This window comes from Arachis hypogaea, chromosome 4 (genome assembly GCF_003086295.3).
Source record: "Arachis hypogaea cultivar Tifrunner chromosome 4, arahy.Tifrunner.gnm2.J5K5, whole genome shotgun sequence".
NCBI classification, from domain to species: Eukaryota; Viridiplantae; Streptophyta; class Magnoliopsida; order Fabales; family Fabaceae; genus Arachis; species Arachis hypogaea.
In genome coordinates, this window is record NC_092039.1 from 120,083,138 (window position 1) to 120,101,128 (window position 17,991).

General features: G+C 33.3%; 3 protein-coding genes across 3 annotated transcripts; 1 reads left to right on the forward strand and 2 right to left on the reverse strand.

Annotated features, from left to right (window-relative positions):
- Positions 1 to 8,192: 8,192 nt before the first annotated feature.
- Positions 8,193 to 9,425, reverse strand: LOC114927673 (uncharacterized). The gene is made up of 2 exons (XM_072236137.1): positions 9,178 to 9,425; positions 8,193 to 9,081 (listed from the first exon to the last, which is right to left on the reverse strand). Exons 1-2 carry the CDS (start codon positions 9,400 to 9,402, stop codon positions 8,797 to 8,799), a joined length of 510 nt encoding a protein of 169 aa, XP_072092238.1. The 5' UTR covers positions 9,403 to 9,425; the 3' UTR covers positions 8,193 to 8,796.
- A 56-nt stretch (positions 9,426 to 9,481) lies between these two features.
- Positions 9,482 to 11,331, reverse strand: LOC114927591 (uncharacterized). Its single transcript, XM_072234561.1, has 5 exons — positions 11,262 to 11,331; positions 10,926 to 11,023; positions 10,523 to 10,747; positions 9,538 to 10,074; positions 9,482 to 9,499 (listed from the first exon to the last, which is right to left on the reverse strand). Exons 1-5 carry the CDS (start codon positions 11,329 to 11,331, stop codon positions 9,482 to 9,484), a joined length of 948 nt encoding a protein of 315 aa, XP_072090662.1.
- A 3,325-nt stretch (positions 11,332 to 14,656) lies between these two features.
- On the forward strand, positions 14,657 to 16,746 carry LOC112797621 (polyphenol oxidase I, chloroplastic). The gene has a single exon (XM_025840655.3). It carries the CDS (start codon positions 14,739 to 14,741, stop codon positions 16,569 to 16,571), a length of 1,833 nt encoding a protein of 610 aa, XP_025696440.1. The 5' UTR covers positions 14,657 to 14,738; the 3' UTR covers positions 16,572 to 16,746.
- The last annotated feature ends 1,245 nt before the right edge of the window (positions 16,747 to 17,991 follow it).

The following is a 17,991-nucleotide window of genomic DNA, read 5'->3' on the forward strand; positions in this document are numbered from 1 at the left end:
TAAATTTAGTACGAAAAATTATGTTGCCCATCTTGATATCTATAAATAGAGTAAATGTCTAAAATGATCCCTAAATTTTAAATCGTTATTCAAAAGTTCTTAATTTTTAAAAATGATCAATTAAATTTTTAAAATTCGAAAAAATGCATCTCTATTAATCTCTCGTAAAATTGTTGTTTAAACGTGATGATGTGGAGCGTGAACTGCCGTATGAAAATTCCAAACGACGTCACTGAAAGAGAGAGATGCCCTAAGTGTGTGAAACGACGTCGTTCAATATCTTCTCCCCTTTTGAATAAACAATTCTCACTGGTCCCCCCAGCCCACATTTTCGACGTCTCCCATCAAAACCTCAAAAAAACATTCTCTTCTTCTTTGTCCGTTTGTTTCTCCGTACTTTTCACTCACATTTTTTCGCCGGCGATTATCCTTGAAATCTATTCTCTCCGATCAGTAAAGGGCTTATCGATGAAGCATCTCCTTCGCACACTATCGACGATGAGAGGTAATGGTTCATGTTGATCCTTCTCTTCTATTTTTTGTATTCCATTGAGAGTTCTTAATACTTATGTGTGAATGAGTCGTTGTATATGTAAATAAGTGATTTAGAATGCCGTGGTTGTTAGTGGCGCAAATGTTAGGGTTTAGGGTTTCTGATATGAACCTTGTAAACACTATGATCATAATTTGGTTTATATATTCATTAGGAAGTAAATATATGTATTCTTATTACAAATATAGTGTTGATTTCTTGTTCTATGCAACATGGTTGTTTTGCTACAAAATGACTAATGCTCTTTGGTTTTGCATTGTGCTATAAACTTTATATGCCTGATCGATTGAAATTTATTTTTCACCATGGTAGAAAGTTTGAGACAGATCCTTATGGAAGTGTTATCTACACGTCTGACTTGTATGATGAATCGGTTGGAGTCGATAAAGACTATCTTGACGTGTTTGCGATAACAAGTTATTATAGGAAATTGGGGTATGACAAGACTGAAGCATGTTGGTTTTTGGACCCTAAAGATGGGTTAAAATTTGGTCTTAGGAGATTACAAGTGGATCAGGACCTTGTTAATATGATCAGGCACTATCATGAGAATAATAATATCATCCACATCTATTTTGAGCATGGACCTTTGGTTCCTGATATAATTGATGTAATGGAATTGTGTGAGACTGAAGAAGATGATGATCATGCTATAGGCCAGAAGGTTGGAATGAAAGGCATGGAAGAAGTTAAAGTAGAAGGTGTTGAAGCTATGAAGAAAATCAACACAATATTAAGTCAACTTGAAGAGCCAATTACCTTTATCCCAATTGAACTGAAACCCACTGCCTCCTGCCCACTGCCCCCAGTCCACTGCCTCCAAGTCCACTTCACCAAAATCCACTGCCCTCAAGATAAATGCCCCCAAACCTTGCTCACAGGCCAAGTTCCCTAAATCTCTATCCCAACCAAATTTCATTACTTCCAAACTCATATATCACAAAGTCTTCTCTCAACCCAACCCCTCAACCAATAACGCAAACCAAAAAATCTAGTGCATCAAAGAAACAAGCCAAGCCTATTAACTTTAAATTCAATACATCTATAAAAATGCCTAGAAGGTACATCACAAGATCACAAGGCTGAAAAAAATAAGTAAACAAGAAGTCAGTTCACTTGAATGTTGATAGCTCATCTGATTCTTATGAGTCTGCAAAGGACAGTTTATACAAGTCATACATACCACTTGAGTGTGTAGAATCAAGCAGTGACAACGATGATGTTGGTCTTTTCAGCGATAAGAGGAAAAGAAAGACTGATAATGACAATGATAAAAAAGGCTACTGGTGATGAAGATGTTCTCCATCCCCCTTCAATGGATGCATCTACTTATAAGAAGGAAGTAGATGATGATGAGGAAGAAGAAAACTTGCAATGTATGTAAATTATATGTTTTACTATAATTAATGCCATTTAAGTATAATTACTGATTTTATTCTTTTTTTTTGCCGGTGATGTAATGCATAAATATGTATAGCAGTATCTTTTTCTGATGATAGTTAGAAATTTGATGAACTAAAGACTCTACCAGACCTGAAGACGATGCAGACCCAGCTGTGAATTTCATCTTCAATGATGCTGCCAAGTTTGGACATGTGAGGTTAGAGTTAGGTATGAAATTTACAACTAGGGATACTTTTAAGAAAGAGATTAGAAATTATACGTTGCAAGAGGGTAGGGGTGTTAGGTACAAGAAAAATGACACTACTAGATGTAGGATGGTATGCAAGAATGAAGATTGTCCCTGGATAGTGTTTTGTTTTTATAACAAACAGAATGGATGTTGGTAGATTAATACTTTTAAAGATGATCATACATGTGAGAGAACTTTCAAGAATAGATGTGCAACTAGGTCTTGGATAACTGATATACTTGTTAAGAAGGTTAGGAAGCTCCCTACATTTAGACACTGTGAGGTTTTTAATTACTTTAAGGCAAAAATTGGAATAAAATTGTCTAGGACTACAATTACGAGAATTTTGGGTGATGCAAGAAAGATAGTGAGTGGTGATGAAGCCGCAGAATATGATAAACTCAGAGATTATGCAGAGGAGCTATTGAGATCTAATCCGGGTTCAACTATCAAGTTAGGTGTTAGTCCGATGCCTAACAGAGACGGTGTATTTAAAAGGTTTTATGTCTATTTGGATGGATACAAGACGGATTTTGTGGGTGACTATAGACCCTGAGTAGGACTAGATGGGACTTTTTTGAAGACCTATTATGGAGGTTGGTTGTTGTGCGCTATGAGTTATGACGCAAATAATCAAGTATACCCAATTGCATGGGCTATTGTTCATGTTGAAAACAAAGACAACTGGAAGTGCTTCTTGGAGCTCTTGCATGAAGATATTGGAGACCAGACAAAGCATGGTTGGTGCTTCATCTTTGACATGTAGAAGATAACCTATATGGTTCAATTAGAAGCACGATATATGATTTTAAGGATCATTTTAAATTAATAAACACAATTCGAAAGACTATTTTGTATTAATAAAAATATTTTTGTTCAAAACACACCCTTACAAAATTAATATCATTGACAATTTACTTATTTAAAGGCCAAAAAAGGTTGTTTTTCATAATGTCTGCTATGTTTGGGGTGAACTCATAGTTACTATCACTTGATATATTAAGTTCTGGAGTACTTCATTTGATATATTAAGTTTTGGGTGTCCTTTGTTAACTTAGACTAGTTCTTATAGACTAACCTTGCTAGAATCTTTTTTTTTTGTGACTAGCCTTGTTGGATTTATATAGCATAGAAACTTGATTAGAAACTTGCTGGATTGGTAATACTGATCCAAGAACTCCATCTGTTATCTGTCCTTTGTAGTTTGTAGCAATATTTATGCTACAATTGGATTAAATGAATATGAGTTGTTCTTAACCTGATATATTTTCTGATGAGAATGTCATCGAACTGCTACATTTCTTGAAAATGTTTAATTACGAAATATTGAACTATTGTTGTTTCAATTGTAGAATTTAGGAATCCTTAAGTGCATACACTTCAAATTAGCTCCTGTTTTTCAATTTATTATTATATAACTGGTAAAAGTCAAGAAGTCTCTATTTGCTCAAGTGTTTGATTTTGAAAATAGCATCCTGTCTTGTTGAAGGAGCTAAGGATGTTATTGGTGAATGTAACATATATTGAATGATTATTTTGTTACCTTGTAGGGTTTGATCCTAGTATCGCGTCAGGTTATGCCAGGTGCACATCACCGCTTCTGTGCGTGGCACCTATAGCAAAACTTCCAGAAACAATGGAAGGACTCACACTTGAAGAGCTTTCTTTGGAAATGTGTTAGAGCAATGACTGTCCAGAAATTCAACGGGCATATCCAGTTAATAAATAGGGTGAATGAGAAGACGTGAGGGTATTTAGACAAGTTTCCTAGGTAGGCATGCACCAGGACTCACTACAAGGACTTTCCAAAGGTTGACAATGTGTGTAACAACATGTGTGAGGTATTCAATGCTGCCATTAAACCATACAGATGCAATCCCATCTGGACGATACTGGAGGAGGTTAGGAGGTATGCCATGACTAGTATGGCAAGGAAAAAACTAAAACTCTTTAGCCATGTGAGACATTTACTTCTGATTCAACAAAGTAAACTTGCAAAGGAGTGATATCACAGTAGGTATCATACACTAATATGGTCTGAAGATGCGGCTGAGGTCATGTTTGAAGTGCATGATCAACCACATAATGTGGTGGTTGATTTGGGAAACCAAACATGTAGCTGCAGGTCTTGGCAGTTATCGGGTAAGTAATATTTTGTTTTTTGTGTGTAATTGCACGGTAGCATATCTATCCTAAACATTTAATTACTCAATTTTATTGTTTGCTAGGGTTACCTTGTCGTCCTGAAATAGCTGCAATTTCAGTCATGAATTGTAGGTCCGAGAATTATGTTTATGCATGGCTAACAATGGAATCATACAACAAGCCTTATGAGCACCATATCAACCCAGTAAGAGACCAAAAGTTGTGAGAGACCTCACAATACCTCCATTTTTTACCACCTGTAAGGAGCAAGCCCCGTGAAAGGCCATCACATTATGCAAGAAAAAAAATGCACATGAGGCACCTGTTTGGGGGAGCCAAGAACGCACTACAACAAAATTGAAAAGAAAATATGGCAAATTCACTTGTTGTACATGTGGAGATGTTGGTCACACAACAAAGGGTTGTAAAATAGCAAATAAATAAAAGGTTGATGAGCTAGCAGTTGCTGCAAAAGTTGTTGAAGATGCTGCAAATGAGGGTGACGCTAGTGTTAAAGGTAAGGAAGGTGAGGTTGTTGGTGCAGAAGGTGAGGCTGGTGCTCAAGGAGGACAAACTAAAATTCAAACATAAGTTACTGCTGAAGGGGGTCAAGAAGCTGAACAAGAACCTGCAACTCAGATAATAATAATAATAAAAATATTAATCAAAATTAGAGTTTGAGTTAATCAATTTGGATTGACTTGTGGAATAGATTAATCGTTAGAAACAAATCCATTTTCTTGTTCCTTGAGAGGATATATTTTTGGTTTCATGTTATGATTTTGGACAGTGTTGTCATCCATGTAATGATACTTTTTATTGTCACAAGTCCATCATTATTATTATTAGCATTACAAATGTTATTGTTGTTATTGCTATCACATGGTGTAAATACTACAAAGAATGCCAAGAAAGGATTTTCGAGGACTAAAAGTGAGAGGCGCAACAAACTCCTTATCAAGAGGACAACTGTATCCACTACTGCTACTGCTGCGGCTGCTCCACATCCAACTGAGATTTCAAGAGAGACTATTCAGGGAACTAGTGTAGCAATCTCTAGAAAACTGGCTTTTTTCTTGAAGTTTGTTCCAACTCCAGGATTCAACTCAATGAGAAAAAATGTCTAGCTAGTACAATGTGAAGTCGCCTTTTGAGTTCATGTCGTTGTAGTTGAATGCTATGGTTAAACAATGTCATGTTTTTTGTAATTCAACTATTGAAACCTGTATGCATGGCCTTTGATGTTCTTATGGCCTATGATGTTTTGGGTTGTGATATTATGTTATGCACAATGTGCTTTAATACAAACAATACTTGTTTCATGCTCCGGAAAATGTTATGTTAAATTCAATTCATATTTAGCTTCGTTGAATGTTTTGATTTATCTCTTTTTTGTTTAATTGATCACAATTTTAGCAAAACAAGTGCAGCATTAAGAGTTGAACTCATGCAAAATTAGTATTTCATTTCATTGCATCTTCATCAAAACATTACATACCACTTAAAAAATTTAAAATTTCATAACATAATCATCATTTATTGACTATAAACCCCAACAAGCTAAGACCTAAACACACACCAAAAGTAACTACAAAAGCCAGCAGCAGCACCATTGTCATTATTTTCAAGGTCTTAACATCACTCTCCAAACTTGTCATCCTCCAATTGAACTCATGCAAAATTTTTTGTGGAATAGGTGTTACACAAACTGGTTCTTCACATCCATCAGTCCAGTAGAAAAAATTACAATGAATTTCATATTGTAAATTAAAAAACGATGGTGATCTAAACTCAAAGTGAAACCATCTTAACATTTTCTTCAGAGTTATAACCTTACTTCATAGTTTGGGCAACCATAAAATGGTCTACAGGATTCTCTGTCATCGTTGAGTACTTCATCACCGTCCGAAGCCTGTAATTGCAGAAAACAATGTTCTTACCTCTCCTATTGCACACTCCTTTGCTGCCATAAGGTCTCCTTGCAGAGTTGTTTTTACTTGAGCTACTTTAGCCTCTCTTCCCATCACCTATCATCATTCACGCAGACGAGAAAACAAGATGAACTGGAAAAGAGCGAAGAAGTCGAAGAAGAGAAGAAGACAACACAGAGGTTGAAAAAGAGAAGACAATAATTTTGGATAATTAGGACTTTATAATTAAAAATGGATTAATTTGAACATTATTAAGCAATTCCAGATACCAATTTGAATCAAATTTAAATTTGGTATACATTAGCATACATCTGGAATCCTACATGACAGTTTACACTACTCTACATAATCAACATTTAGACAGAACTTTTACAAGAGACTAATAAAAATACATTTTTTTAGAATTTTAAAAATTTAATTAATTATTTTTTAAAATTAAAGACTAAATTAAATAACAATTTAAAATTCAGAAAGTATTTTAAAGCATTTATTCTCTATTAATCTTTATAATGTGCTATGTTTTGTTTTTGTTACTCATGACTACGACTTGACCAATTTGATGTTAGTTTTGTTAGCTTTATAATATTTAGAAGGAAAAACTACCATTTGTACCCATGAACTTTACGAATGCTGACAAAAGTACCCATGGAAGAAGAAAAGTGACTTTGTACCCATGAAAGGCTGGATCCGTCTGTCGATAGTACCCGAACGTCATTAAAACGTTAGCTCCGTTAAGTTAAAAGCCAACGTGGAACGTTAACTGCTTACCTGGCATTGAATCAGTAGTCTAACGTGTCCAAGCATAAATATACGGTTATAACATCACCCATTCCCCTAATTTATCTTCAACTGATTCCCCAATTTCAATTTCAAAACCCTAGAATGTCTAGGAGAAGCAGAGGTAAGCAATGTTCTTCGAATGGAAGCATCAGCGAAGAAGGGACTTCGTCTTCCAAGAGGGGTGAAGAGAAGACTTTGTCTGGGAGATGCTTTTGTGGACAGGGTGTGGTGTTGCTACAATCTGGAACCTTAACAAATCCTGAGAGATGGTTCATAAGGTGTCCTCTATGGAAGGTAAGTCTTTTTGTTTTTGTGCTTCTGATCAGATTAACTTATTTTTAATGATTCCTTATTCCTCCCTTTCACACTACAAACGATGGATTGCAAGTATTTTGTATGGGTGGATGAGATTGACGGAGGATGGGAAGGACTGGCAAGAGCCCTTGTTAGAAAAAATCAAGATAGCTCCTGTAGTAACCATGAGGTCAATCTCACTGGGCAAAGAAGAGAGATTGAAGAGAATAGTGTGAAGATCTTGTTAAAGATAGGGAAGCTCCAGGGTGAAATTAGAAGTATTAGGTCATGGATTATAACTATTTTTTTGAGTTTACTGATTTGTGTAGGGCTGAATCTACTCCAATTAATCAATATGTAACTGTGCTTATGGTGTATGTTGTCCTGGGTTCTTTTTGTGCACCTTTTTTGTTTCAATGATGATGAATTTAGAAGCTAGTTGGTCTCGATGATGATGAACTTTGAAACTCTGTTACTATCTTCACTTGTTGTGGAAAAAGTCAAGTTGTGTAATGACATTAATCTCCATGATTGTTAATGTATTTGATATCTGTTAGATTGGAGTTAACTCAATTTTGACAAAAAAAAAATAAATATAAATGTCGTGATCTGTCTTAATCTAGCCAGAAACATGGTATTGTAAAATACATAGCAAAGTTGTAACCTGAAAATGGAACTAAATATTCATTCCATAAGATATAATAAACCCTGAAGTAATTTACTCATATGCAGTTATCAACAAAAGCCTCAAAAGGAGGATATGAGTTTGATGTAGCAGTAACAAATCAAATGTACCTAATAGAACATTTACAAACCATGAACATGAAAGCATCAAGTTGTGTTGTTTAATTACTAGGCATAAATTACAAAAAAAAAACATAATATAAGAGTTCATAGAGCTCTCATTACAGTAAGTACTTCATCAAAAAACAAATTCACACAAGAAAATCCTATTTGTTGGGTGTGGAGTTGCTGCTGCCACTAGAAACCCCGTTGTTGTTGCCACTTGAAGATGCTCCTGTTGGTGGACGGAACCCCGGTACTGGCTATCTGCCTGATGTTTGAATTGTGGATGGTGGAGTTGGCATGAATTGCATAAATCGTGTAGTGGTACCTCGGCTTGCAGCATGCATTGTTTGTCTGGTAACTCTTGGAGGCGGTTGGTTAGTTGGTGATGTAGGCCTAACAACAGAAGGTTGTGGTGTGGTAGGCGTTATGGGAGTAGGTTGTGGTGGGGCAGGTCTGAGTAGAGAAGGTTGTGACGGTGGTGGCCTCTTAATATTTCTCCTCCTAATTGGTCTCTTGGATATGGTTGGTTTTATGATAGGTCTAGGTGGCACATATGCAGTAGAGGAGTTAGAAGGTGGAGGTCTTGCTGCCATAGGTTCTTCATAAGGATTCACACAGTTCAGATCATCAACATTCACCTATAAATGTTGATAATTGCATTAGCTCAAATTTTAATGCAAGATAAATTTATCTTCATGCCAATAAGTATAAGAAGAGAGTGGATATAAATAACTTACACTGGGTGAATCTGAAGCTGATGCTTCAGCATCTGCTGCCTCCAAAGTCTCTTTCCAATACATCTCTTGCTCTCTGGCAGCATCCTCATCAAGATCATTAACACCCATACCTTCAGATCTCACTGCTGGACCCTGATGCTGACGACCACTACCTGATGCAGCTCCTCCACTAGCCATAGCTTCTTTCTTCTTGTCACATCCTCTGCTGTTATGACCAGTCTGAGAAAACAGTAGCAATAATTGCAATTTTAATTTTTTTACAATACAACCAATATGCAGAAGTAAACAAATGAGATATGGAATATAAGGTTATACCTTCAGACAATATGTACATTTAATGGGGCCATATCTCCTCTTTGCTCTATGGGGATCAGGATTCTCTCTAGGACCATCTCTACGAGCGTCTCTCTTTTTAGTAGGTCTCCCAATAGGCTTCCTATACACTAGAGGCAACAATGGATAGTGGTTTCCCTTCTCCCAGTACTCCTGGCTTGGGACAGGTTGAACTGTCCACTGATATGCTAGGTTGTATGCTCCCATAGTAAGCCAGTTGTGAGCAAAGTCCTCGGCTCTGCGATTTTGGTATGCAATGGCAGCACAGGCATGCCTACATGGAAGTCTAGTAAGCTGCCATAACCTGCATGAACAGGTCCTTCTCCCCAAGTCTACACTCACCTTCACAGGTAGCCTTTGAACTTCATAGACATTCCCATCTTCATCACCGGATGGGAAGGGCCTCCAATAGTTGCTCTCTTTTTTCTCCCTTTCCAAACGACTTTGTTGCACAGGGGTTATTCTACCATGATATCCGACAAGTGCCTTCTTGTTTCTTGCCAAAATCCTCATTACATAACCTCTCACTTCCTCTAACATGGTAATAATCGGCTTTCCTCGCATCTTTTTAATTTTGCCGTTGAAGGTCTCGCAATTGTTATTTGTATAGAAGTCAACCTTAGGGTACTCACTGAAGTGAGATCTTGGCCACTGTTGCGGGGGAATTTTGTTAAGATACTCCCAAGCGTGCTGGTTTATTCTCTTGACCCTCCCCATTGCTTGTTCAAAATCTTGTGGTGTAGTAGCCTTTGAGCATGCCCACATTGCAGCCTTCATTTCTAAGTCTGGCCATTGTTTTCTAAAGTTCTGATAGATATGCATGGCACAGAATCTGTGATGTGCACCTGGCATGATATCCTTCACTGCTGGAATTAGGCCCTGACCATACAACGGATAAATGACTAAGACAGCTGAATATAAATCAATAAACTCCTTCACAAGGTGAGGTTTAGACTAAAATTTGATACTGAACTAAATGAAATCAATTGAATCAACTAAACTAAATTCAGAACAATTAACATAGACCAATCAACACATTTTCAATTAAGAACCAAGTTTCCTGAAATCAGACCAATCAAAATATATACAAATCACACAGAGACTATTAAATGCCTTCAATTCAACCAACCTAACTGAAAGCAGATCAATTAAAAAATATACAAATCACACAAAGAAGATATTAAATTCCTTCAATTCAACCAACTTAAATATATACACAACCAGATACAGAGTACTGAGTTTAGCGAATTACAACAACTAATTAACCTGACTAAGCTTTACTCAATTAGTCAGTTAAAACAGTTTCGAATAAATACAATATATTTACCTTTTGCATGTCCGACATGAGGTTAAAGCCATTTGCTGCATGGTCACCGACATCATCCTGTAGGAGCTCCAAGAACCATTTCCAACTGTCCTTGTTCTCTGACTCAACGATTGCATATGCTATTGGGAAGATATGATTATTTGCATCGGCTCCAATAGCAGTAAGTAACTGGCCTCCATAGTATCCTCTTATCAATACACCTACTATTTCAACAAGGACATTCAACTAGCGCATGACCAAAGTTTAATCACAATCATCATCAAAAAGTTCAGTATACAATTGCACTTTATTTGAGACAAGCAATAAGAGAAGCTAAACTGCAATAGATAGTATGAATACAAAATACTACTTTTTGAATAATAGTATAAATCTTGTAATAGCTATATCACTCAAATAGATGTACCCAACTACATGTTCTACTGATTCCACTAATAAACAAAATCACAAAAGGCACTATAGCTATTATATTGATAAGGTACATTTGTGGACTCATCCAATACACTGATAAAGAGAAAAAAGAAAATTTAATAAACTTATAAACAATTGCTTCTTTGTTTAAAAATTGAAAACTGAATTTAAAAATCATTGCTTCTTTGTTTCATGATGATATTACATCCACCTTATTTAACATAGCTAGTTAAGCTACTGCTGAAATCACCTAATAGGATAATGTTGCAGAACAAATTCCAACAAAAAATGCAAACATGACAAGTTCTTATAAAGTGAAATTTAAACAAACCTGCCAAGAGTTCCATATGGCCAGTTCCCGTAGCTCGATAAGCAACAAGATCGCCTAGTAATCGTGCCATTATTTAAAATTTTAACTAAACTTATTCATCAGCCCAATACATCCATTAATTCTTTCCATTATTTATTACACGAAAAATGGGGTTTCAATTATTGATTTATAGAATAATGTTTTGAGATATATATGTTATGATGTTTGGTGAGGAATACGTAATAGGCTATGCTTGCTGCCAACCCGTGTAAAATAAGAAGAATTTACCAAATTATATTTTGTTAGGTAGGTATCTCTTCATTGAGTGACAACAACATATAGATAACTTGGTGTAAAACAAGGACATTCACCTAACGCATAACCAAAGTTTAATCACAATCATCATCACAAAGTTCAGAAAATTGCATATTTGTGAATTAAAATGCCTAATGAAAACAAAACTTAAGCCCTATGCTGATCAGATATAAGGTTTAAATAAAAAACTTCATTCAGGTGATATATCGAGCATGTGGTGTGCAGCAAATTCAGACAACGTGTTTAGTTCTATGTTGGCGTCAAACAACCCAGAAAATTCAGCCACAGCAAACAAGTGAACAATAAAACACAGAAATCATGTAACTTAACCTACCCAGGTCACTAAAACGGAATGAAAAAGCAACAAAATTAAAGAGAAGAAAGACAGGGAAGTAGTGAAAGGGAATTGAACTTGCGCTGATGAGAGGGAAGGACGAAGAAATTGGGCGACGTGGAGGAGCGGCGGTCACATCGGCACAAAAGTTCCCCGCCCTTGGTTCCTCGCCGGACTGGAAGATGCAAAGCAGGGGCTGTTCGCGCTGAGACAGAGTAACTACGTGCAAAGGAGAAGAAAATGGAAGAACGATTGGGTGATGCTGGTCGCCGGTGGTGTTTTGGGCGGACGGAGGTGGTTGGGCGTCGCTCCAGTACGTGGTTCGCGTCTCTCACTCTACTAGGGCATGCATAAGGGTGGTGAGGAAGAAGATGGAATGGCGCGAAGTGAATCTAACGTTTCTCTCTCTCTCTTCTATATCCACCTGGAAAGTTCTTAAAAAAATTCAAATTAAAATTCAAAAGCCAGGTAAGCAGTTAACGTTCCACGTTGTCTTTTAACTTAACGGAGCTAACGTTTTAATGACGTTCGAGTACTATCGACAGACAGATTCAGCCTTTCATGGGTACAAAGTCACTTTTCTTTTTTCATAGATATTTTTGTCAGCGTTCGTAAACTTCATGGTACAAATGGTAGTTTTTCCTATTTAGAAAAGTACTGTAATATTAAATTTTAATAAAAATCTAATCTAATCCTCTAATTTACGTGGACTAGAAGTACAAATTGTGGGAACATATGGCATATAGATAGCATGTTAGTATTATCTTTCACCTGCATGCATTTATGACTAAACTGTGATTAATAACGCCCCACCTGCCTCCTCACCTACGTGCATTTATAATTCTAATGCCCCCCTCCCTCCTCCTTCAACTTTCTATAGAAATTATATTGCTTCTTGAGTATCAATGTGTGAACAGAGACAAATCAAGAAGAAAATTTAATTGGAGAAGTACTTCAACCTTGCGTGGAACTCGTTTATTTGTACGGCCGTTGAGACGGAAAACAACGTTCGTCAAATTATAAATGGGAGTTATTCAGATAAAGATGTTAAAAATATTTTTTTATAAGCATATTTTTTAATAATTAAAATTTAATATATATAATCAATTAAATTGAATTATTTTTGTTAAAATTAGGTTAGATAAATTAAATGGATCAAAAAATAGTTAATCAAATCTTGAATTGATCTAAATTAATATTATTCTTTTATAAAAAATAATTACAATATCCAAAAATGACTAAAATATTTCTATTATATATATTAATTTTGAGAATCCTAAATTTTAGTCTTTTATTTTTCTATTGTAGGGTTAGAATTTAAAATTTTTAAAATTAATATATATATATATATATATAATAAGAGTATTTTAATTATTTTTTATAATAAAGGTATTGTAGTCATTTTTTATAAAAAAATAATATTAATTTAGATCAATTCAAGATTTGATTCACTATTTTTTCGGTTAAATTAATTTATCTAGCCTAATTTTAACAAAAATAACATGATTTAATCGATTATATATATTGATTTTTAATTACTAAAAAATATTTTAAACATCTTTATCTAAGTGACTCCCATTATAAATCCAAACCAATCATATTAAAAAATATTCTCATTTAACAGAGTAACATTGTAAGATAAAAGAAAAAGTAACATTCATTTTTATTTAAAATTAAACAATATTGTGCCCTCTTATTAATAAATTATAAAAAAAGTTTTAAGATAGGTGAGACATTTTATATAATACGTAAAAAATATGTAATATTTATCATAATTATATATATATATATATATATATATATATATATATATATTTTGATATGTTACTGACACATCATCTTAATTAAAATTATGTACGTATCATTTGTACGTCAATTTTAAATTATTATATAATTTTTTTAATTACGTGAGCTCCTAAGCGTATATAATTGAAAACATATTTAAATTATTAGAGACAAAATGAAAATAAGTTAAATATTAAAAGTATTTTTAAAATTGTTCAGAAAGTATATTTTTCCTTTAGGCTTTAGACAGTGGTTTAGTATTTATTTAGTTACACACTACACATTAGTTAATAAAGTGACAATAACAAATAATATATCGACAAGATTTTTTTTTAAATGACTATTATTGTAAAGAGGAAGAAATCTCATTTATATTAAGCCGATTTTTTATTTAATGTATCAAAATTCTTTTTTCTCATTTATATTAAGTCAATTTCTGATAACCATTCTTTTTCTTCTGTTTTCACCTTCTTATTCATCTTCTTATATATGTTGCTTTTTTTTTTTGGCTGCTGCTTCTTCTTCCACTCATATTTTTATTGCCATTACATTTTTCTCTCTTAATACTTTTATCGTCTTCTTTAATTATGTTATTTATACATAATTGGTTAGTTATATATATATATATATATATATATATATATATATATATATATATATATATTTTCAAAATTTTTTTATTTTTTATTTCAAAAGTTTATATATTTATTATAAAATATTTTATGTTTGTTTCATAAGGTTTCTATATTTCTATTATTTAAAAAATAATAACTTTTTAGAGACATACTTAGAATTTGATTTAAAAAAAACTTATTTATCCGATATTTTTCTTCTTCTTTTTTTTTAAATATAGTACACATTTATTGTATTTCATTATCCTGGTTATATTCAAATAAAAAATATATACAAAATCTTATAGTGGCAACACCAACCTTATACGAGTTCATTAATTGGAGCAACGCTCTGGAATAACTTAATCCACACATTCCTTTTCCTACTCTTATTATTTATACAATTTCTTCAAGCATGCATGGAGATATAAACATCCACTAGGGAAAGCTAGCATGGCAAATGTAATAAACCATCCTTCAAGGTTTCTCCATTTAGCCATCTCCCTAATTATTCTCATAATCTTCCTAATACCCTTAATCACCTTTCTTAATAACAACAACTCATTGATCTTCACCATGATTACTAAGCCCTACTTTTCTTATTACTTAACCTCCTTTAATAATCAAAGCCACCAATCCCATTATCCTTGGAGATTTTCTTGGAGGAATACCTTTATCAATAGCTTAGAATTTGAAGGAAATGTTAATTATCCATCATCATCATCATCATCTAATTATTCCAATGATGTTTCTAGAGCAATTTCACCAGATTTTACAAAGTGTGGCCCAGTTGATTTGCCTCCCAATGCAATAACATCACCCTATTGTTGTCCAACTTTGGCAACTCCCTTTAAATTCATAGATTTCAAAGATTATTTAATCAATGCCACTTACAACAAGTACAAAAATAATAGTTCAATTATTAGGGTTAGAAGGCCAGCACATTTGGTAGATGATGAGTTCATAGCCAAGTTAGAAAAAGGTATTGCCATCATGAAATCACTTCCTAATGATGACCCACGTAATTTCATACAACAAGCTAAAGTTCATTGTGCTTATTGCAATGGTGGATATCCTCAAAAACACCCCTTCCAAGATCAAAAGATTGATGTGCATAGGTCATGGCTTTTCTTCCCTTTCCATAGGTTTTACATTTATTTCTTTGAGAGAATCTTGGGAACCCTAATTGGGGATCCAAGTTTTGCTTTACCTTATTGGAATTGGGATTCCATTCAAGGTATGCAAATTCCATCATATTTCACCACTCCAAATTCTTCACTTTACCATAAACTTAGACACTACAAGCACATGCCACCCCACTTGGTTGATCTTAACTATGATATTCTATCTCCCAAAATTAGAACACAAGATCAACAAATTTCCTACAACCTTGCCTTCATGTACAAGCAAATGGTTTTAGCCAACACCAAAGAGTTATTCATGGGAAGCCCTTATCGTCTCGGAGACCCAGCTCAACCGGGTCCTGGCTCGGTTGAGCTTGCTCCTCATAACTCTATCCATGATTGGTTGGGTGCGGTCGATACACCCAACCATGAAGACATGGGAACTTTCTACACGGCCGCGAGAGATCCTATTTTCTATGCTCATCACTCCAACGTGGATAGATTGTGGGAGTTATGGACAAAATTGGAAGGTGGTAGAAGAGACTATAGGGATGATCCTAATTGGTTAGATTCCAAATTTTTCTTCTATGATGAGAATCTTAATCTTGTTCGAGTTAAGGTAAGAGATTGTCTTGATACTAAACTTTTGGGTTATGTTTATGAAGAAGTTGATCTTCCTTGGCTAAATGTTAATCCTAAACCAAGAAGAACAAAGATGCAAAGGGAAGCAAAAAAATCTTCAATTTTGGCCTCAAAGCCAATTACCAAATTTCCTTTTGTTTTGGATTCTAAGGTAAGCATTAGTGTAAAGAGACCAAAGAAGTTGAGGAGCAAGGAAGAGAAAGAACAAGAGGAAGAGGTTTTAGTGATAGAAGTGACTGAATTACAAAGCTATGAAAATGTTAAATTTGATGTTCATATTGATGATGATGAAGACATGCTTAGTGATGAAAACCATGCAGAGTTTGTGGGTACTTTCGTGAGTTTGCCCCATGGAAATCATGGACATAAATCAAATACTCGCTTTATGGTTGGGATATCTAAGGTATTGGAGAATCTAGAAGCTGAAGAAGATGATCATATTGTTGTTACTTTGGTACCTATGATTGGGAAAGGAGATGTTACCATAGGAAGGATTAATATTCAGTTCATGTCAAAATAGTAAGTAAGATCCCTTTTGAAATGTAAGAGAAAAGTAATTAATTATAGTATTTATAAGACTATATGAAGTTAATTTTAGGAATTAAAAAGAACTGTGTAAAATAGTAATAGTTTAGACAGGTCATTATAGTATAGAATTCAGTGCAATATATATAATGGGCAAATGCTATTCGATATGGACAAGTAGTTAATTATCTAACTCTAGATTTTTTTTTCCATTATATAAGTTTTGATTTATGTTATAAAATCATCTATTCTAAAATTTTAAACGATTGAATAAAAATACATAAATAATTATATATCTAACCATTAATCCATTATTTAAACTCATGCAAACTTGTTTTGGTATGATTGAGAAATAATGAGATGAACTTGCTGTTATTCTCTTTAATAAAAAAAATTAACTAAAAATAATTAAAATTATTTTATTTATTAATTATTAATAAATATTAAATAAAATAAATTTTGACTTTTTTATTTTGATAATATTATTATTTTAAATAATAATTCTAGTATAAACATGACACCAGGGACGGATATAAGGGGGACGAGAAGCGGCCTCGGCTCCTCCAACTTTTTTTAAGAGTAATAAGTTATTATGTATAATTTAATTTTTTTAAAAAAAATATTTAGTATTTAGTCTAGTTTAAATAAAAATTCAGTTTAATTTAAATATTAATAATTTTTAATATCTAAAAAGTAAGTAACAATATTAAAAAAATTTGAAAAAGATATTATTACTAATATTTTTTAATTAAATAAAAAATTTTAAATATCATAAAGTGAATTCTTTTTCTTCTTATAGCCGTCTTTTTTTATTTATTTGGTATTAATTCTCTCTGTTTCAACTGCTACAATTAAGAGATCTTTTTCAACTATGAATATTGTGAAAAATAACTTAAAAACAAAATAAAAGATGAATTTCTTGATAATTTTTTTTAATTATATTAAAAAGAAAATTACTGAAAAATTTTACACAAATTCTATTATCGATGAATTTTATGATACGAAGAATCGACCATTTCGTTAGTAAAAATTATACACATATTTCTTTTTACTTTAAAATATATTCTTTGTCAATATATTTTTGTAATACATCTTATATTATATAATCTTTTTACATAATTTTTAATATTATATGTGTTATTGGCCCCTGGATCCGTCCCTGGATGACACATCCAATATAGTGCTGGCAAAAAATTATGACTCACGGTGAGAGATTATTTCAATATAGAAATATGTATCTTCATCATTGCATTAATTTTATCTATTAAAAAATTATTTTTAATAGTCATTTATTTTTTTTAATGATAATAAAAATTACTATTAATATATTTATTAACAACTAAATATTAATATTCATATACTTTATCGTAAAAAAATTTTGTTAACAATTATATATATAATTACTAGTAAAGATT